A 19,880-nucleotide genomic window follows, 5' to 3' on the forward strand; every position below is an offset into this window, starting at 1 on the left:
AAGGCAAAACTTACTTCAACAAAGGGCATGTGTCAACATCGTCCATTGCACCCATGGAACTCTGTCCCCCAACAGAGGAAACTGTAGTGAGAAGGATTTCAAATAAATAGACTGGAGGATGCCCTTATTCTGAAGGCTTGAGGGGAGGGAATATGTCCTTGTTGCCAACACAATCCAGCCAATTGCCTCTGCTTTGATCCTCTGCTGTGGTTTCTTTTGCCACAATGCCTTGCAAGAATGGACAGGCAGGCTGCATCATCCGCTCAACAATATGTTTGTCCCAGTGCAAAAATGTGTATTTATTTATTTATTTATTTATTTATAGCACAGCATCTCTTGAAAAACCACTGAAAGGGCAGCAGGGTCATCTTGGGGGAAGAGTTAAAATAATAATGAAAATCAGTTCCTCATTTCCCCCCATCTCTGATCTTGCACACTGAGTCACTATTGCTATTAATTAATGGGCCAAATATTAGACGTGGGTACCAAATGCACAGATCCATCTTTCAAAAAAGAGTAACCAGTGCCAGATTACCAAATACACAGAGTAGGCACCAGCCTATGGGCCCGATGCCTTTTAGTGGTCCTGAGACAATGGATCAAAATAATATTGATTTGATCCTGAAATAAAACTGGTTTATACATATTTATGTATTTGGACATAATTTGCAAGCACCCTCACCCCCGATTTTGACTGCCTAGGAGCCTCCACAGGGTTTAATTGGCCACTGAGAATAACCTGTTTGTTATATTGCTATATAGTTCTTTTGGTATAAAAAGACAGCAACTAACCACAGCAATTTCTCTTAAAATACGCAGTGTTCACAATTTAACCCTGAGTGCACCCAATAGCAGGTCTTTAATGTTGTCCTGGTACTGAAAACCTTTGTTCCTTGCCCCTTAATCTGAAATTATGTCCATAGAAAGATACTGCAAGCTCAGTATTGGACCCCAGTATCCATCAACCTGCTCCTGTTTCGATGTTCTTGACTGGATATTGTAAACATCAAAACCAATAGGACATTCTGACATAGTCATTACAATTAGGACGGAATGCAATTTGAAGTTTACACTGGTTCATATGGGGAGTGAGACAGAGTTAATACGAGAACATAATCTCCAGGAGGGATGGGCTCCTAGAAGGAGAAGTGGTTTGGCTTAAAGAATCACAGTAAGTGCTAATGTGCTTTATTGTTTCTGGAAGACCAGCAAAGAGCTAGCGAAAAGCTAAGGGGATTTAACACAGGCTGGGAGAAACAAAGCAGTTAAAATGTCCTGCAGTTATATTGTCACCGTGTTTTACTTCAAAGGGAGTGCAAAGATCACTTTTCCTGTTGTAAATGCAATCGGGCAGTGGGTGTACATCACTAAAGACGTGTTGATTGAATCCCACGTGCGCATTGCGAGAGGAAAGCCTTTTACGGAGAAAAAAGGGTGATGGTGGCAGGAAAAGAGGGAAGTTCAGAGGCAGGAATGTTTATGCTTCTTTTATTTGGGTCTCTCACTTGGAGAAATTGCTGTTGATAATAATAAATATGTCGTGAGATGTAATGTGGGCGGCTTTTTAAAAATACAGACATGGAGGCGTAGTGCTATGGAACGGTGCTAAAAGGACATGCTTGTTTCTTTTTCTTCTTCATTCTTTTTCTCTCTTTGCTGTAAACAGGATAAGCTACCCTTGGGAGTAAGAATGATTCGGAGCCTCCGCTTCTTCCTACTTGCTGTAGGCCAGTGATTTCCAAACATTCTGGTTATGCACTCAAACTGCTAGTTTGGGAAGCAGTGCACACAATACATTAGCCACAATTCATATCTATGCTGTCATTCCTTATGAAATACTGTGTTTTTGATGCATTTTCCCCAAACCAGCTTTGACTCAGATTTAGAAAAGGAACAACTTAGCTGTGTTTTAAGCCAATAGTGTGCACACAGCTTTTAAGCCAATAGTGTGCACACAACACACATCTTCTACCTCTCCTTTAAATCAGAACCAGCGAAGGCGGTGAAGGTCCTGTGTGAGTGCCTGGAGGCGGTTGGAGCATGGATGGCGGCTAACAGATTGAGGTTGAATCCTGACAAGACAGAAGTACTGTTTTTGGGGGACAGGGGACAGGGGGCGGATGGGTGTGGGGGATTCCCTGGTCCTGAACGGGGTAACTGTGCCCCTGAAGGACCAGGTGTGCAGCCTGAGAGTCATTTTGGACTCACAGCTGTCCATGGAGGCGCAGGTTAATTCTGTGTCCAGGACAGCTGTCTACCAGCTCCACCTGGTACGCAGGCTAAGACCCTACCTGCCCACGGACTGTCTCGCCAGAGTGGTGCATGCTCTGGTTATCTCTCGCTTGGACTACTGCAATGCGCTCTATGTGGGGCTACCTTTGAAGGTGACCCGGAAACTGCAATTAATCCAGAATGCGGCAGCTAGACTGGTGACTGGGAGTGGCCGCTGGGACCACATAACACAGGTCCTAAGAGATCTGCATTGGCTCCCAGTACGTTTCCAAGCACAATTCAAAGTGTTGGTGCTGACCTTTAAAGCCCTAAACGGCCTCGGACCAGTATACCTGAAGGAGCGTCTCCACCCCCATCGTTCAGCCCGGACACTGAGATCTAGCGCCGAGGGCCTTCTGGCGGTTCCCTCATTGCGAGAAGTGAGGTTACAGGGAACCAGACAGAGGAACCAGCCTTCTCAGTAGTGGCGCCCACCCTGTGGAACACCCTCCCTTCAGATGTGAAGGAAATAAGCAGCTATCCTATCTTTAAAAGACATCTGAAGGCAGCCCTGTTCAGGGAAGTTTTTAATATTTAATGCTGTACTGTTTTTAACACTTGATTGGGAGCCGCTCAGAGTTGCTGGGGCGACTCAGCCAGATGGGCGGGGTATAAATAATAAATTATTATTATTATTACTTCAATGAACCCTTTCTACACCGTACGCTGAGCAGTTCATGAGTATCAGAGCTCCGGTGTTACAGAGATTTCTGGAGGACTCTTGGGTGCATATCTAGCTGACAAGGGACGCTACTGGGCCTCATTCATGCCCCACAGGAACTGAGAGTACATTCTAGGACATACCCAGCACCTTACCATTAAATGATATCCATGATGGCAAATCTGACATGATGGCAAAACAATGTCTCAGTGGATTTTGGCAGTCAATTGCCCCACTGAACTGGGGCTAAAATTTGCAAAGTTTCCTCTAGTCCTTTTGTAGGATGCATTTAAAGGCAGAAAGTTCAAGCCTAATTTCCACACTTTTTACGTAACTGGGGAGCAGGGCTCAAAGTGATTGGAAGATATCTTCAATGTAATGTAATGATTAGTGAAGGGACCATGCTCACAATAAACTCTTCCTGCTCAGAGTATAATGCATATAATGTGTGAGGAAAAAGATATTGGTTTTCCAGATTTTACTTACGGATAAAGTAGTTTATAGTGTTTGGAGTTTTAGCCTGCATGAACATTTCCACCATTTATTCTGTTAATTGCTACTGTGAAATATACAGATACTTCTTTTTTGAGTACTGAAAGCCAAGTTGGGATTATATCATCTATCTATCTATCTATCTATCTATCTATCTATCATCTATCTATCTATCTATCTATCTATCTATCTATCATCTCTATCATCTATGTATCTATCTATCTATCATCTATCATCATTATCTATCATCTATCTATCTATCATCTATCTATCTATATCATCTATCATCTATCATCTATCATCTATCATCTATCTATCATCTATCATCTATCATCTATCATCTATCATCTATCAATCTATCTATCTATCTATCATCTATCTATGTGTGTGTGTGTTAAGATGTACAAGCTTTCACACTAGTCTCCAAAGTGACTATGTTGTTTAGCTTTAGCTTAATATATAAGTCCTGCTTTCCTATTAAAATAATAACTAAGGCGGCTTACAATAAGACATAATGCAATATAACAACACTATAAAATTACAAATGCAATTGTTCCACCCCCCCCAAAAGGACTATGCCTTTCTCTCCAGTAACTGAGATTATCACCAACATAGAGGCTAACTATGCAAAAGAAAAACCTTGATAAAGGTTAGATTAAACACTTCAACTTGAATTTTGAACAAGTTGTCTTAGTCTTTGACCAAAGAATTGTGCTAAGACACATTCTCTCTTCCCTCCCCTTCTCTTTCAAAAGTAGTTTGTACAAGAATTTAGCATCTGCATGCCAGTTTTCAGTTTACTTTGGAAAAGTTTTGAATGTGCTGGACTTCTTAAATGAGTTGCTCAAGACCAGTGAATAGAATTCTAAATAACCACCATTATAACTGCAGTATGAAAATATATCTGAGCACACGGTCGCTGAAACTCAAAAGGATTCCTGAAATTGCAATGGACAGATCAGATAAGTTTCATCTTGAGATAATCAAAAAAGAAAATCAAGCTAGCACACTCCTGGTACTCCTTTCCTGACCCGTAATCAAGAATGTGATCATGGACTACAAAGCATTAGCTGAGAGAGATCCAAACCTGATTTATAATGTTCTTCCCTCAAAATGATGATCCTTCTTTCTTTTGTCACAGCAATAGTCTGGCTGGGCTTTGTTTCTTTTAGGTATCTATTTCATGGTGCCAGGAGACTTCTGTTATGATTGAGTCAACTCTAGACCCATTGAGGCAGTTGATCCTTCATGCAATGGCATGTTTCAATAGGGCAGGAGTGGGGTGCCATTGCTTGGTGCTTAGGTTCCTCAGCTCCTGCAGGCCATTTTGACAGGAGGGTGAGGCCGCCCACCTGCCAGTCACCTGGTGTCATCATGATACCAGGTGAAACATTTTCCTTTGCCCTCTTGGTTTGAAATCAAACCATGCTGGAAAAGGTTCAGGACTTTTCCAGCGTTGGCAACCAGCTGATTGCTGGTACGGTGGTACCTCTGGTTAAGAAATTAATTCGTTCTGGAGGTACGTTCTTAACATGAAACCGTTCTTAACCTGAGGTACCACTTTAGCTAATGGGGCCTCTCACCGCCGCCATGTGATTTCTGTTCTCATCCTGAGGTAAAGTTCTTAACCCGAGGTACTACTTCTGGGTTAGTGGAGTCTGTAACCTGAAATGTTTGTAACAGACTTTTTCAGAAATTTGGAAGAAAAGCTGTTCGAATATATGGACCAAAAGATTATAATACTGGGGGACATGAACGGTGTGGTGTCATTGGAAATGGATAGATTAAGAGCAGCAGGGACTAGCAGAGAAGGGAAACTCCCAAAGACATTTTTTTCAATGATAAAAAGCTGCAACTTAATTGATATTTGGAGACTAAGACACCCACTAGAAAAACAATTTACATTTTACTCAGATCCTAACCAGTCAATGTCGAGAATCGATCAAATATGGGTCTCAAATGAGCTAACTCCAAGAATCAGGCAAATAGAAATTCAACCAAGAGTAATTTCAGATTACAGTCCAATAAAATTTGAATTACAAGGATATGAAGAGAGAACGTTCAGATGGAGAATGAACGACTACCTCCTAGATGATCAAAAAATTGTGGATAAAGCCCAAAAGACTTTGATGGATTATTTTACAAATAACTACAATAAGGGCACGAAAATCAATACCGTTTGGGATGCCAGCAAGGCGGTTATGAGAGGATTCTTTATTCAGGAGAATTCAATCAAAAATAAAAATAGAGAAAAAGGAAAGAAGGAAATCTTAAGACAAATAATGGATAATGAACAAAAATTGGTTAAAAAACCGAATAATGAGAAAGTAAAACAGAATATAAAGGCTTTGCAAACACAATTTGAGATGATAATCAACAAAGAGGTTGAATGGAACATAAAAAGAATGAGACAAAGGAATTTTGAATCGGCCAACAAATCAGGCAAATGGCTGGCATGGCAAATCAAAAAAAGAAATGAACAGAATACAATTAACAAAATCATCGTGGAGGGGGAAGAAATAGATAGTCCAAAAGGTATCAGAAAAGGATTCTTGGATTTTTACAGACACTTATATAAAAGAACAGAGAAGAATAATATGAGGAAGATAGAAAGGTATTTAAAAGAAAAAATGGTGCAGAAGATCCCAACAGAACAAAGAGATAGGCTGAACGCCCCAATAGAAATTGATGAAATAAAAGAGATTATAAAAGAACTTAAAAGAAGGAAAGCTCCGGGGCCAGATGGATTTACAGCAAGATATTACAAAGAGATGAAACACATCCTGTCGTTACCTCTGAAAGAAGTTATGGATAATATTCTTAAGGAAAGAGAAATTCCGGAAACATGGAAGGAAGCATTTATTACATTTATTCCGAAACAAGATTCAGACTTAACACAAGTTAAAAATTATAGGCCTATTTCATTACTCAATACAGATTATAAAATTTTCGCAAGTATTTTAGCAAAAAGGTTAAAAAAAATATTGCAAGAAATCATACATAAGGACCAAGCGGGTTTCCTACCTGGCAGACAGATGAGAGACAGTGTAAGGAATATAATTAATATTTTGGAATATCTGACTGCCAGAAATGAGAAACAAGCTATGTTAATATTTGTGGATGCAGAAAAGGCCTTTGACAATATATCTTGGGATTTTATGTTAAAAAATTTAGAATACATGGAGGTGGGGAAGGAATTTCTCAATGGAATAAAAGCAATCTATACTGAACAGAAAGCTAAATTAATTGTAAACAATATGATTACGGAGGAAATAGGGATATCTAAAGGTACGCGACAGGGGTGTCCACTTTCGCCATTGTTATTCATCATGGTACTGGAGGTCTTTCTAAAATCACTAAGAGAAAATGAGGCAATAAAAGGGGTTGCAGTAGGCCGGAACGAATATAAGGTGAAAGCCTTTGCCGATGACCTGGTCATAACGGTGGAAGAGCCTTCGGAAAGTATGAAAAATATACTTATGGAGGTAGAGAGATTTGGCCAAATGGCAGGATTTATATTGAATAAGAAAACGACTAAAATAATTTCTAAGAATATGGAGCCAGATAAGATAGAAACTATACAGCAACAAGCAGGTATAGAGGTGGTAAAAAAGGTAAAATACTTAGGTATTTGGATAACCCCCAAGAATATAGATTTATATCAGAATAACTATACACCAGTGTGGAATGGGATAAAGAAAGATCTGGAAGTGTGGGGACGAATGAAATTGTCATTCTGGGGAAGGATCTCAACTATAAAGATGAGCGTGCTGCCAAAGCTATTATTTTTGTACCAAATGATTCCAATAATCAAGGGGACTGGGGTCTTTAAGGAATGGCAAAGAGTGATTTCAAGGTACATCTGGCAGGGTAAGAAGCCAAGAATTCAATTTAAGTTATTAACTGATGCGAAAGAAAGAGGAGGCTTCGCCCTGCCAGACTTGAAACTGTATTATGAAGCCTCATGTCTTTGTTGGTTAAAGGAATGGATAAAATTAGAAAATACAGAGCTGTTAGATTTAGAAGGATTTGACAACAGATTTGGATGGCACACGTATTTATGGGTTGAAAAGAAGAAAATCCATAAAGGTTTTGAGAACCACATTTCCCGAAGATCGCTAATAGAAATATGGGAGAGGTATAAAAACCTACTTGAAGTAAAAACTTCATACTGGTTGTCTCCTTTAGAGGTTATGAGTGTAAAAAAAATTAATATGAGAAAGAATTGGATTACATATGGAAATTTGATTATTAAAGAAGGGGGGAAATGGAAAATGAAATCTTATGAAGAAGTGAAAGAGTCGGTATATGATTGGTTGCATTATTTCCAAATAAACGATATGTTTAAAAAAGATCTTAAAGAATATGGATATGCAGAGAAAGATTCTAAATTTCAAACAGAAATAATAAATAATGAATATAAAATCCTATCCAAAATGTATAAGATATTGTTGGAATGGCATACAAAAGATGAGGAAGTTAAATCAGTTATGATAAAATGGGCCAGAGATATTGGTTATAATATACAATTTAACGACTGGATAAAACTATGGAATGAAAGTATTAAATTTACTGCATGTACTGCACTAAAGGAAAATGTTATGAAAATGATATACAGATGGTATATTACACCAGTAAAACTTGCAAAAATGTACAAAACATGTAAGAAGTGTTGGAAATGTAAAGAAAAAGATGGTACATTTTATCATATGTGGTGGGAATGTAAGAAAGTGAAAAGCTTCTAGGAGTTGATATATATTGAGCTGAAAAAAATGTTGAAATATACATTTGTTAAGAAACCAGAGGCTTTTCTTTTAGGAATTGTTGGTAATGAAATAAATAGAAAGGACCACAAACTTTTCCAATATGCAGTAACAGCGGCAAAAATACTACTGGCCCAGAAATGGAAACAAGAACAAATACCAACGTTGGAGGAGTAGAGAATGAAACTGATGGACTATGCAGAACTTGATAAACTGACTGGGAAGATCAGATATCTACGAGATCAAAAGTTCATCGAGGACTGGGGAAAATTGGTTGAATATTGGGAATGTGTAAGTGATAATGCAATAACGCTAGTGGCATTTAGAATAAGAAATATTGTAAAAAGGCAAAATAGAAGTGGGGGGTAGGTATAAAGGCAATAGTAAAATTTGGAAATGTGTAATTAAAGAAGTTTGAATTTGGATGATTGGCAGAGAAGCCGAAGGAAGTCAAAAATGGAAAATTTAACAGAAATTGTAATGTGGATTGAATGTATGGAAAAGTAATAAAATATAAATAAGAAATGTTTGTAACCCGAGGTACCACTGTACTAGCAAAGCCTAGTGGCAAGAGCTGATGCTAACTGATTTTTTCGAAAACGATCTTTCATGATTTTTTATATTCTTATCAAATAACTACATGATGTTCCTTCAACATTTGGTGAGGCTGTTTGTTGAACAGGAGTAGGCTTGCGTTTGTGGATCAGTTTGGACTTTGGCAGAGATCTGTATCCTGCTGTCCGCAAAAACAATGTTGAATTGTGCAGCTGACCAGCTGGTTCCCAAGCTACTAAAATATTTAGAAAAGAGAAGGAAATCACATCCAGTGGAAAAGATTACTTTCTATTTTTTCCTTCTTCTGGTGGTGAGGATAAAGAAGCATTGCAGAAGCCCTTCTCATACACTCCGAGGAAGGATGAAGGGTTTGCAAGCTATAGATAAGGTTATCACCCTCGACAAAGCTCACAGACTGCCACATTGCATGTGATGGTTCAGTGACAGAAGTAAGATGTGACTATGGTCAGAGGGATACAAGGAGTGAAGCACAACATTTCTGCATGGACAGCATTATACCAAATACTATCAGATGATTCAGAAGACTTTTCTGTACAGAAAAGCTTCATTGATGGATGTCAAGCCATGCTTGATAGAGGCTTTGTAGCCTAGGATCTTCTTCATTTCCTGAGGAAACCATGGCAGCAGCCCACGGTGCTCCATGCCAGCATGAACAGGGGGCAAAGAAAATATTTATTGCATTGCAGGGGGTTGGACTAGATGAGCCTCGGGGTCCCTTCCAGCAATACAATTCTATGATGACCAGAAGTTGCGATAATGAAACATTTCTTCCTTCGTCTGATGAGCACTCCTTTCCATAGTGGTCATGGCAGGCATCTAGGAGAGAAAGCACATTTGCCCCACCAGAAGAAAATCTAAAATGATGCAGCAGAAGTCAGCTTCCTCAACAAGGAAGTGCAAAGAAGAGGGAAAGAGACTTGCCTCCCCCCACCCTCAGTCATTCCCAGCTGAGCAACTAGCCTCTCCCAGGCCATGATTTTAAAAACAGCAGAAGCAGCTGGGAAGGGAGAAGAGGAGTTGGGGTGTGTGTGTATTTTTATAAGTTGTGTGTCTTGGTTTCTCACTTTGATCCTTTTAAGCCCTTTCCGCCTTGAGGAGGAGGTGGGGTTGCGGGCTTCACGGCCCCTCCATGTGTGCAGGGGGTGGGAGGCCGGCCCCTGGCGACTGGATGATTCCCGGCTTCGTCACCCCCTAGCTGGCCAATCGGGTTGGTCCGGGGGTGTGGCCTGCCCCATAAAGGCAGGACGCAGCCAGAGATCTCCCTCTTTTCTGCCTTCCAACTGCTCCGGTTTTTCCCCTCCCCCCCTTTAAGGTTTTCTTTTATTTGACCTTGCTATGGATTTCGGTTGGTTGCTGGGGCCTGGTAGGAATTTTTCCACTTAGCAAATTGGCACCAGCCGCTTGGTTTTCGCCTACCTCATAGCACATTGTCACAACTTTCTGGATATTGGTGGTTAGGCATTGGAATAGTTCTGTAAATGCAAAGAGGGGAGGTAGCGCCATCACCTGCCCCACATATTGAAGTGTGGTCCGTTAAAGGATTCTGGGGGGAGTGGCACTGTCCGAAGCCTAGGGAGGTTAGGGCCTAAGGCAAGCCCCCTATTGGTGACTCCGGGGGAGCTCCTAGTTGATGTGCATCAGCAGGACTCCCCCTACTGGTGGATAACCCTTCCCGGACTTCCAGCAGACGGGTTGGAGTCAGATATAGTCGGTCAGGTCCAATGCCTAAGCCAATATCACTCATCACCTGTAACTAATAAAGTTGTGGCCTTTTTTAGCCCATTAACCTTAATAATTGTGTCATGTGTCATTATTTCTAGCGGGGGGGGGGGTTGGGAACTCGCCACGCAACATGGTTTTTGTATGTACAGTGGTGCCTCAGATTACATACGCTTCAGGTTACAGATGCTTCAGGTTACAGACTCCGCTAACCCAGAAATAGTACTTCGGGTTAAGAACTTTGCTTCAGGATGAGAACAGAAATCATGTGGTGGCGGCGCGGCGACAGCGGGAGGCCCCATTAGCTAAAGTGGTGCTTCAGGTTAAGAACAGTTTCAGGTTAAGAACGGACCTCCAGAACGAATTAAGTTCTTAACCCAAGGTACCACTGTATTGTGGTATTTTATGCATTGTGACTTGCAGTTATTTTTATGGATCATGGTTAAATAATTATTTATTGTAATAGTTAAGAGTGAATTTCTGTTTATTATTTGCTGATGTTTTGGGAGTTAATTTTATCGTGTACTATTGTATTCTAAAAGATTATTGTATATTACTTTATTTAATAGAAGTCATTCCATTTTTAAAGTTATGTTTTATTATGACTTTCTACGTTGGATCAAATTATTGTTGGATGTGTGTTCTTTGTTGTATATTTTGTCGCTGTAGATCGCCTTGTGTATAGTAATGCAGAAAGGTCGTGTACAAATTAAAAGTAAAATGAATTGACAATGTCTGGAAGATAGGGCACAACAGCAGCCAGCGAATGAGGGGTCAAACACTGAGGCAGTCTTGTACTGTTGTTGAACTGCCCTGGACATGCTTGTGCAGATATGAGAAGTACAAGAACATAGACCAAAAAGCTGCGAGTCCATTCAGGAATGCTCTGTCCCATGAGACTAGGGCTCTGCAGGATTTAACCTCCTTCCGCAGGGCCTGTAAGACAGAACTATTCTGCCTGGCTTTCAATTTGAATTTAGGCTGATTTTTTTATTCCCCTCCCCTCCCTCCCCCTCCCCTTTTTATGAAGATTACACGCTCTGGGACCCCACAGCTAATTCTCCCCTGGCCTCCTCGCTGGCCCAAATAGGACTAATTGAGCCAGCTAGCTCTGGTGACCATCTAATGTCTATTGGATGGATTTTCCCCTAAATTGATTTTAGAATTTAGAATTTATTGTTATTCACGCTTTTATACTGTATTTTATGCTGTTTTTTGTTGTATCACAATTAAGTGTTTTAAATTTGTTGTTAGCCAGCCTGACCCCTGTTTTCTGAACCGGGAAGGGCGGGGTATAAATAAAAAAATATTATTATTATTATTATTCACAAGGATGATGCATATCTGCTGAGACTGACTTCGATTGGATAGTTTGAGTTTGGGGAGGGAAATTTAAAATATACTTTTGTCGACTGGGGGGGGGGAAGCATTGGGAGCTAGAGCATTCCTGAGCTGGGTGTCAATCTGGTCCTTGAATGGAATAAGGAGGAGCCTCAAAGAGCTGGGAACTGCTTTGCCCCCAGAGTGAGTGTGCATGCATGCGCGCGCATGTATGTGGGGTGGGAGTCTGTGGTCTAACCCATTACTGTGCCATGCAGCTGTTTTATCTAATACTGTAAATGTCTTCTTTTTCAAGCAGATACCAATTTTGTCCTGGGCAATGCCCAGATAGTGGATTGGCCCATTGTGTACAGCAATGATGGATTTTGCAAGCTCTCGGGATACCACAGAGCAGAAGTTATGCAAAAAAGCAGCACCTGCAGGTATTTCAAGGCAGATTTGCTTTCTGTTCGGTAACTTGCAAATGTTGCTTTGTTCTTGCTCGGGTTGAATGAAAACAATCTGATCAGCCCACTGTTCAGTTTACTCTTCCCCAGGCTGTAGAAACCACAGCTGCATTTTGTGGCTGAGAGAGCAGGACTTATTCAGGAGGGAGCTTTTAGGGTAGGGATGAGGAACCTGTAGCCCTTTAAATGTTGCTGGGCTCCATCTCCCAGCCACTCCAGCTAGCATGGCCAAAAGCCAGTGTGCTGGTCCCGGGGGGGGGGGTGTTTACCGTGCAGCGTGGTCTGAGTCCGGTCCTAGGTCGAGGGTATGGAGGCTGTCCGTCAAGGGTCCAAGGCAAGGAGCCGGGCGTGGTCAGGAACTCTCGAAGAGCAGGAGCAGGTTACCAACGATGTTGCTCCCGCAACCTGGGACTGGGCTGACTGGCCTTTATCTCCTCTGAGGCATAGTCCGGTCCCGGCCCACAGGTGACTCGTCTCTCCTGGCCTTAAGACGAGCACTCCTCCTGTGAGAACTTAGTTTCCTTCACCTCTCTGCCCTGAGCCTCTGCAGCTCCAGAGAAGCTGGAGGGTTACTGGACCCAGGGGCAACCTCACCTTCCCCTGACAGGGCTGGGAGAGGAGCACCTGCAGGCAATGGGTCCTCGATCACCTCCAGAGCCAGAGCAGATTCAGCTGGTGTCTGCTCCTGAGGATCCGGCACAGGTGAGGGCCCTTCAGGTTCAAGCCCCTGCCCCAGCTCAGCCGGCCCGGGAGGCGGGGACTCCTGTGCAGGCTGGGATTCCTCAGGTTCAGCCTCTGAATCTGATTCCCAGGCCATCACAGCCAGGGGTGATGGGAGTTGTAGTTTAACAGCATCTGGAGGGAGGGTTCCTCATCCCTCCAAGAGTGTTAAATAATGTGCAGATTCATCATGTTTGGTACCAGTAAACCACACAGGAAGGATACCAAACATGAAACTAGCAAGATCAAAATGGTCATGGCACTTTTGCATTCTCTCCTTCTTTTAAGGTACTTAGCCAGAAAATAATAAAAACATTCCATTTTGTACTCACAGCAATCTTGTGGGTACGTTAGTTTGAGAGGCCTTGCCTTACCCAAGGTTGCCTAGATAACTAAACTGGAATCTGCACCCAGGTTTCCCTTGTCAAAGTCCAAAATTTTGCTTACTACACTGGTGGCCTTCAAGTCATGACCCATGCTCTTCATGCTCTAAGGTAGTTTGAACCATTGTCATGCTGACATTTTTGTGTGCAAACAACTTGGGATGAATGGTCGACAAACTGGCCATCTAGGAACAAGGCTGGCTCCTGTCTGAAAACTACAATTCCCAGGGTTAATAACATAGGAAAAAACATCTAGACCAATGGCTCATTTAGTCCAGGATCCGGATCTCACAGTGGCCAACCAGATGCCTATGGAACATCCTTAAGCAGAACCTGTGTACTCTTACATCTTCAGGAACATGGCTACTGCCAATGACTAGGCAGAACATAGTTGTCATGGCTAGTAGCCATTGATAGCCTTTCCCCAGTTTTCTGAGAAGAAAAATGTTTAAAATGTGCAGGTACACACACACACATGTACAGAGGGAGAGAGAAATGGTGCAACAAAAAGAAGAGAATATAGTGTCGGGGACTGTGCTGCACAGATGAGGAATGGTGGGAGCTTCCCCCTCTCCCTGCTCCTGATCTGGATTCTAAATCTTCCCAGGAGCAGTGGAAGAGTATAGATTTGCAACTGCGGTTAGCAGACGGACATAGTTCAGAAGACAAAAGTTTGGACGAACTGGGGGGGGGGAGTGAACAGCTAGGAGAAGAAGAACAGGGAGAGAGAGAGAGTTAACAGACTCTGGTTCACTGAAAAGTGTCCAGCTGTCCAGTCCAAGGTCAAGGAGATTAGATAGCGTAGCTGCACAAAAGGCACGGTGGTTGCGAGATCAGTTTGCAAGTGGCAGAAGTGACTAAGGGGGAAGTGGGTGGAAACCTTAATTGGGAGCACCTTTACTCTGAGATGGACTCTTTGTTCTTGAGCTGGGATCATTAAAATCTCTTTAAATGGTAAGAGACAATTTTTGCTTTGTTCTGCTTAAGGTAAAGGTACCCCTGCCCGTACGGGCCAGTCTTGACAGACTCTAGGGTTGTGCGCTCATCTCACTCTAGAGGCCGGGAGCCAGCGCTGTCCGCAGACACTTCCGGGTCACGTGGCCAGCGTGACAAGCTGCATCTGGCGAGCCAGCGCAGCATACAGAAACGCCGTTTACCTTCCCGCTAGTATGCGGTCCCTATTTATCTACTTGCACCCGGGGGTGCTTTCGAACTGCTAGGTTGGCAGGCGCTGGGACCGAGCAACGGGAGCACACCCCGCCGCGGGGATTCGAACCGCCGACCTGACGATCGGCAAGTCCTAGGCGCTGAGGTTTTACCCACAGCACCACCCACGTCCCATTTGTTCTGCTTATCCACGGCCAAAGGGAGGGAGGAAGCCGCTCTCCCCAAGCCTGACATATAGTAAGCTGATTTTTTTAAAATAAAAAAGGCCAAATGCCCACATGTTTCAAACAAAAGTCTCTTCTTCATGGGAATAGTTAGTGTCAACAAACAAGCCCCAGTGGCTAAGTATGCAAATCCTACTGAGAGTAAGTTATTATTACTGAGAATAAATTATTATTATTATTATTATTACCCTAATAACCATTAATACATTTTTGTAAATGTCTTGTTGTGTCACTATGCCTTGCCTGTGACTGCCTTCTATCTTACTCTGAACGTCTTTCCACTTTCCCTGCAGTTTTATGTACGGAGAGCTGACTGACAAAGACACCATAGATAAAGTTCGACAGACGTTTGAGAACTACGAGATGAACTCCTTTGAAATCTTGATGTACAAGAAGAACAGTAAGTCAGGTTTTTCACTCACCTTTCAACAGTGCCACGTTGAAACCAGAAATGCAGGCAGGATTGCAGATCATGAGATATGGTTTAACAAGACATCATCGCTGCTACAGGAATGGCACTGGGAGTACTATTCCCCCCTGCCCTTTCCTTGGCACTAACAAGTTTTCAGGAGAAGTGAGTGATGAGAATTATACCTTTACTTGGAGTACAGTAACAGGATTGCCAATCATAAATTGTAACTGGAAGCATCAGTGAGTGTAAGTAAACAATCTTTTTACAGAGTTTGGATACCTGACTACCGTAATTACAGCAGCCACCACCAACCTGGTGTCTTCAATGCAAACATTGTTGGAATACAACTCCCATCAGCCCCAGGCAATATGTGCTGGTCTTTTACCTCCAGATATTGCTGGACTACAACTCCCATCATGCTTGACCTCTGGCCTGAGGCTGATCTGGAGGGTTGCAGATTCCCTACCCCTGTTTTAAGGGATGGGTATTAAGCATGGTAGACAAGCTGTCTTTCTGCCATTAGTGATCTTCTTATTGAAGAAATCCTGATATGGTGCCGCAGAATCCCAGCATTCTCCAAAACACAGATTTAAAAGACTAATCCCAAATTTATCCTGGTCTTTGATACCTGAAACACATCCCATTTTTTGTGATTGCATTCTTCCCCCCCCTTCCCCCTTTTTATTTTATTATTATTATTATTTTATTTTGACAAAGTAATAATCATAAATAAATAAGAATAAAAATGTGCACCCCACCACCGAGACCATTCCTTTGTAACTATTCAACCTCCCAAAATATCATCACCTCTTGTGATAGTTTGACCCCTGAAGTAATGGACATGAGGCAGGAGTTGATAATGCAGGTGAGCTGCGCACAGGTGGGCTGCATGCAAGCTGCCGGCCAGCTCTGTGGAGCCTCCTTTTATTGACACAAATATGCAAACCCAGGCAGATACATTTTGGGCTGTGACCTTTATACATCTTCCAGTCCCGAGATCGTGGGGTGGTACAAAGTTATTTTGGCACCTGTTTCCACCGCGTCATTTCCCCCTTGCACAGTGTATGACGAAGGAGACAAAAGGTCTCAGAGACAAAGGTTACAGAAAGGGCACCGCAGACTACTGAGACTGCAAAGGGTTAGACAGAGGGCATGATGTTCAGACAGCTGTGGCTTGTCTGTGAGGGGGAGTGTGCCCTGTACCCCAAGGTCACGCATGCAGGCAGGCTGAGGCTGCCTGCGGTGGGGAGTGTCCTCCCTCCAGACCCAGCGATCATCCCTACAGACCCCTTTCCATTTTAAGTCGTAGCCCACATTGGGACCTTAGGGTGAAGGGGGGGGGTAATAAATTTAAATCATCATCATCATTATCATCTGAAAGACAGGGGACATTAATTTTATTTGGGTCTTCCAGCTTCCTCCCATGGGAGGTGCTGATGGCCACCAACTTGGATGGCTTTAGAAGAGGATTAGACAAATTCATGGAGGACAGTGCTATCAATGGCTACTAGCAATGATTGTTATCCTCTGGCTCCACGGTCAAGAGACATTATGCCTTTGAATGCCAGGTACTGGGAATTGCAAGTAGGAAGAGTGCCATTGCCCTCAAGTTCTGCTCACAGGTTTCCCATGGGCATCTAGTTGGCCATTGTGAGAACAGAATGCTGGACTAGGTGGGCTGTTGGTCCGATCTAGCAAGGTTCTTCTTGTGTCCTTCCTGACTGCAAGCCTTAGTGTTGGCAATCTGGTTGCTTGTCTGTTTTCAGAGACTCGGCGTGCTCTTACAAGGACCGAATAACGCCTCCCTACCCGATCGTTGCCTCGCTTGTCATCTTTTATTCATGTTCAGCTTGTTCCCTTCCTGCCTATTATAGTACAGCCTGAAGTACTGCTCCTTCTGAGACAGGATTCTGCTTGGGGCAGTTTTGCAGCACAAAGTGGCCAGTGCTAATCTGTAGGAAAGGATAAGAGCACCAGGAGAACCACTCAGATTCGTTGGACTCCTTTTGTTCCGTACAGGGATGTACACCCCACCTGAAGCTTCAGGCCTACCTGGAGGTGCCAGGGATTGAACCTGGAACCTCCTGCAGGCAAAGCAGATGCTCTGGCACTTTGCTGTCGGCCTGGATAGCTCAGTTGGTTAGGGCATAGTGCTCTAACCATAGTGCTCTAACCATAGTTTAGAGGTCCCGGGCCCTAAGGAAGTTAGACTATCCTCCACCAGGGCCAGGGCCTTTTCAGTGATGGCTCCAACCTGGTGGAATGCTCTGTCCCATGAGACTAGGGCCCTGCAGGATTTAACCTCCTTCTGTCAGGCCTGTAAGGCAGAGCTATTCCGCCTGGCCTTTAATTTGAATTCAGCCTGATCTTTTATTTCCCTTCTCTTCCCTCCCCCTCCCCTTTTATGAAGATCACCCACTCTGAGACCCCACAGCTAATTCTCGCCTGGCCTCCTCACTGGCCCAAGTAGGACCAATTCAGCCAGCTAGCCCTGGGGATTATCTAATTGATTTTTGAATTTTATTGTTTTTCATGTTTTTATACTGTATTTTATGCTGCTTTTATAATTAAGTGTTTTAAAGTGTTTTAAATTTGTTGTTAGCCGCCCTGAGCCCGGTTTTTGAACCAAGAAGGGTGGGGTATAAATAAAAAATTATTATTATTTATTATGATAACACCAAGGCTGCAGGTTTGATCCCCACACGGGACAGCTGCATATTCCTGCATTGCAGGGGGTTGGACTAGATGATCCTCAGGGTCCCTTCCAGCTCTCCAGTTCTATGATTCCCCACAATTCCTGTTGGTGTTAGTTTAAATCTATTGCACCCCCCACCCCAGGACTCATTTAAAAGCATACTAAAGAGACAACCAACCGACACATCATTTCAAAAGAGCTGTTGGGCTGAAGACTTATTTTTCTTCTTTAACCACTTTTCAGATATTTCTAGTTCAACAGAGTAACCTCAGCCCTTTCTGATTCTTCCTCGGGGGAATGAAATAGGATTTCTTCATCTTAACATGTAGCGTTCTAACCTATTGACCCTTTTCTCAGCCAGCCCACGGATGGGTTCGATGGTAGACAAGCGTGAAGGAAGAAGCCTTTTAAGACGCTGGAAATGGCTTTGCTGGGTCTATCAGCATAACCGCACTATGCTTTCCTCCCGGGAAGCTGTGAAGGGCCAGCCCAACCCCGCCCCCCGCTTCTCACTATGTGTTCTGCTTGCTAGGATGGAGCAGTTAGTACCTCGCCGAATTTCCGGTGCATTAATCTTAAAAGCAGTCGGTCAGATGCAAGAGATTTCGCTCGGCTTATGTATCTAAAAACTTCGTTTTCGCCCGCATGGCCTGCCTAACCCATCCCAATCGCAGACACTTGACTTGCTCACTAATGAATCCTGGGCAGAATGCGCAGCTTCCTGCATCATGTACAGCAGCAGCATTAAAAATGAATAGTGTAATATTGATTGAGGGAGTTTCAAAGGTCAGCTGTAACTATTATGTAACCAAAACTCAGCCGTCTGCTTTGCCATAGCCAGTAATTAAAGGAGAGGTGACACATGCCTAGCTTTCGTAGCAGGCCTAGTGTGTAGCTGGTATATCTGGCTGGGGTAGCATTTAGTGCAATCCTATACATGTCTACTCAGAAGTAAGCCACACTGAATTCAGTGGGACTTACTCCCAAGTAAATGTGATTTAAAGGGAGGGAGGGAGGCTTATAGAATTGCTGAGCTGGAAGGGACCCTGATGACTATCTAGTCCAACCCCCTGCAACGTAGGAATATGCAGCTATCCCACACAGGGATCAAACCTGCAACCTTGGCATTATCAGCATCACGCTCTAACCAACTGAGCTATCCAGGCTTAGGGAAGCAGGGCAGGTGGATGGTGGGAGGTGGTTTGAGGTGTGTGAACAAGCCAGGAATTCATCTGTTGCTCAGGTGTTAAGCCAAGTCATAGAATTATTTTATTTTTATATTGTAATTATTAATACTGGCTGGTGGCTTGCCTTCTAAGCCGCTGTCTTAAGGCATGTCGCATATAAGATAATTGTAAAGGGTTAAAAACAACAAGTATATTTAAAACAAGGCAAAAACCCTAACAAGCAGTAAAGACCCAGCTGGGGAACCCTGTTGGAATAAAGCAGTCTTCATTTATTCCCAGAAAGTGCAGATAGTGGGCACCTCTTGTATTTCGACAGGAACACTGTTCCACAGGACGGGGGCAGCCACACTAAAAAGCCCTGCTCCAAGTTCAGTGGAATGAGCTTCTGAGATCTCTGGAACTCTCCTGCCGACGGCAGTGATCTACTCTGTATGTAAAAGATAAAGCGGTCTCTTATGTAACTCATTCCTGAGCTGCATAGGGCCTTATATGTTAGTTATACAGTCATACCTTGGCTCCTGAACGCCTTCGGAGTTGAACGCTTCGGCTCCTGAATGATCAAAAACCAGAAGTGAGTGTTCTGGTTTTCAAATGTTCTTTTGGAAGCCGAACGTCTGGCGGGGCTTCTGCGGCTTCCAATTGGCTGCAGGAGCTTCCTGCATCCAATCAGAAGCTGCACTTTGGAAGTTGAATGTTTCGGAAGACGAACGGACCTCCAGAACTGATTCTGTTGACTTCTGAGATATGACTGTATGGGCCTTATATGTCAGCCCCTTGACTTTGGCCCAGTAGCTGATTGGCAGACACCATAAATCCTTCAGGG

The 19,880-nt window shown here is 43.2% G+C and overlaps 1 protein-coding gene across 2 annotated transcripts in view; it reads left to right on the top strand.

Annotated features, from left to right (window-relative positions):
* Positions 1–19,880, top strand: part of KCNH1 (potassium voltage-gated channel subfamily H member 1) — a 228,598-nt gene that overhangs the window by 21,474 nt on the left and 187,244 nt on the right. Inside the window, exons 2-3 of one of the 2 annotated variants that reach the window (XM_053383261.1) lie at positions 12,119–12,245; positions 15,057–15,163. In XM_053383261.1, the coding sequence (XP_053239236.1) occupies positions 12,119–12,245; positions 15,057–15,163 (234 nt within the window). The remainder of the gene's footprint in view (positions 1–12,118; positions 12,246–15,056; positions 15,164–19,880) is intronic. The other variant, XM_053383262.1, reaches the window with a different exon arrangement.

This window comes from Podarcis raffonei, chromosome 3 (assembly GCF_027172205.1).
Source record: "Podarcis raffonei isolate rPodRaf1 chromosome 3, rPodRaf1.pri, whole genome shotgun sequence".
Taxonomy (NCBI): domain Eukaryota; kingdom Metazoa; phylum Chordata; class Lepidosauria; order Squamata; family Lacertidae; genus Podarcis; species Podarcis raffonei.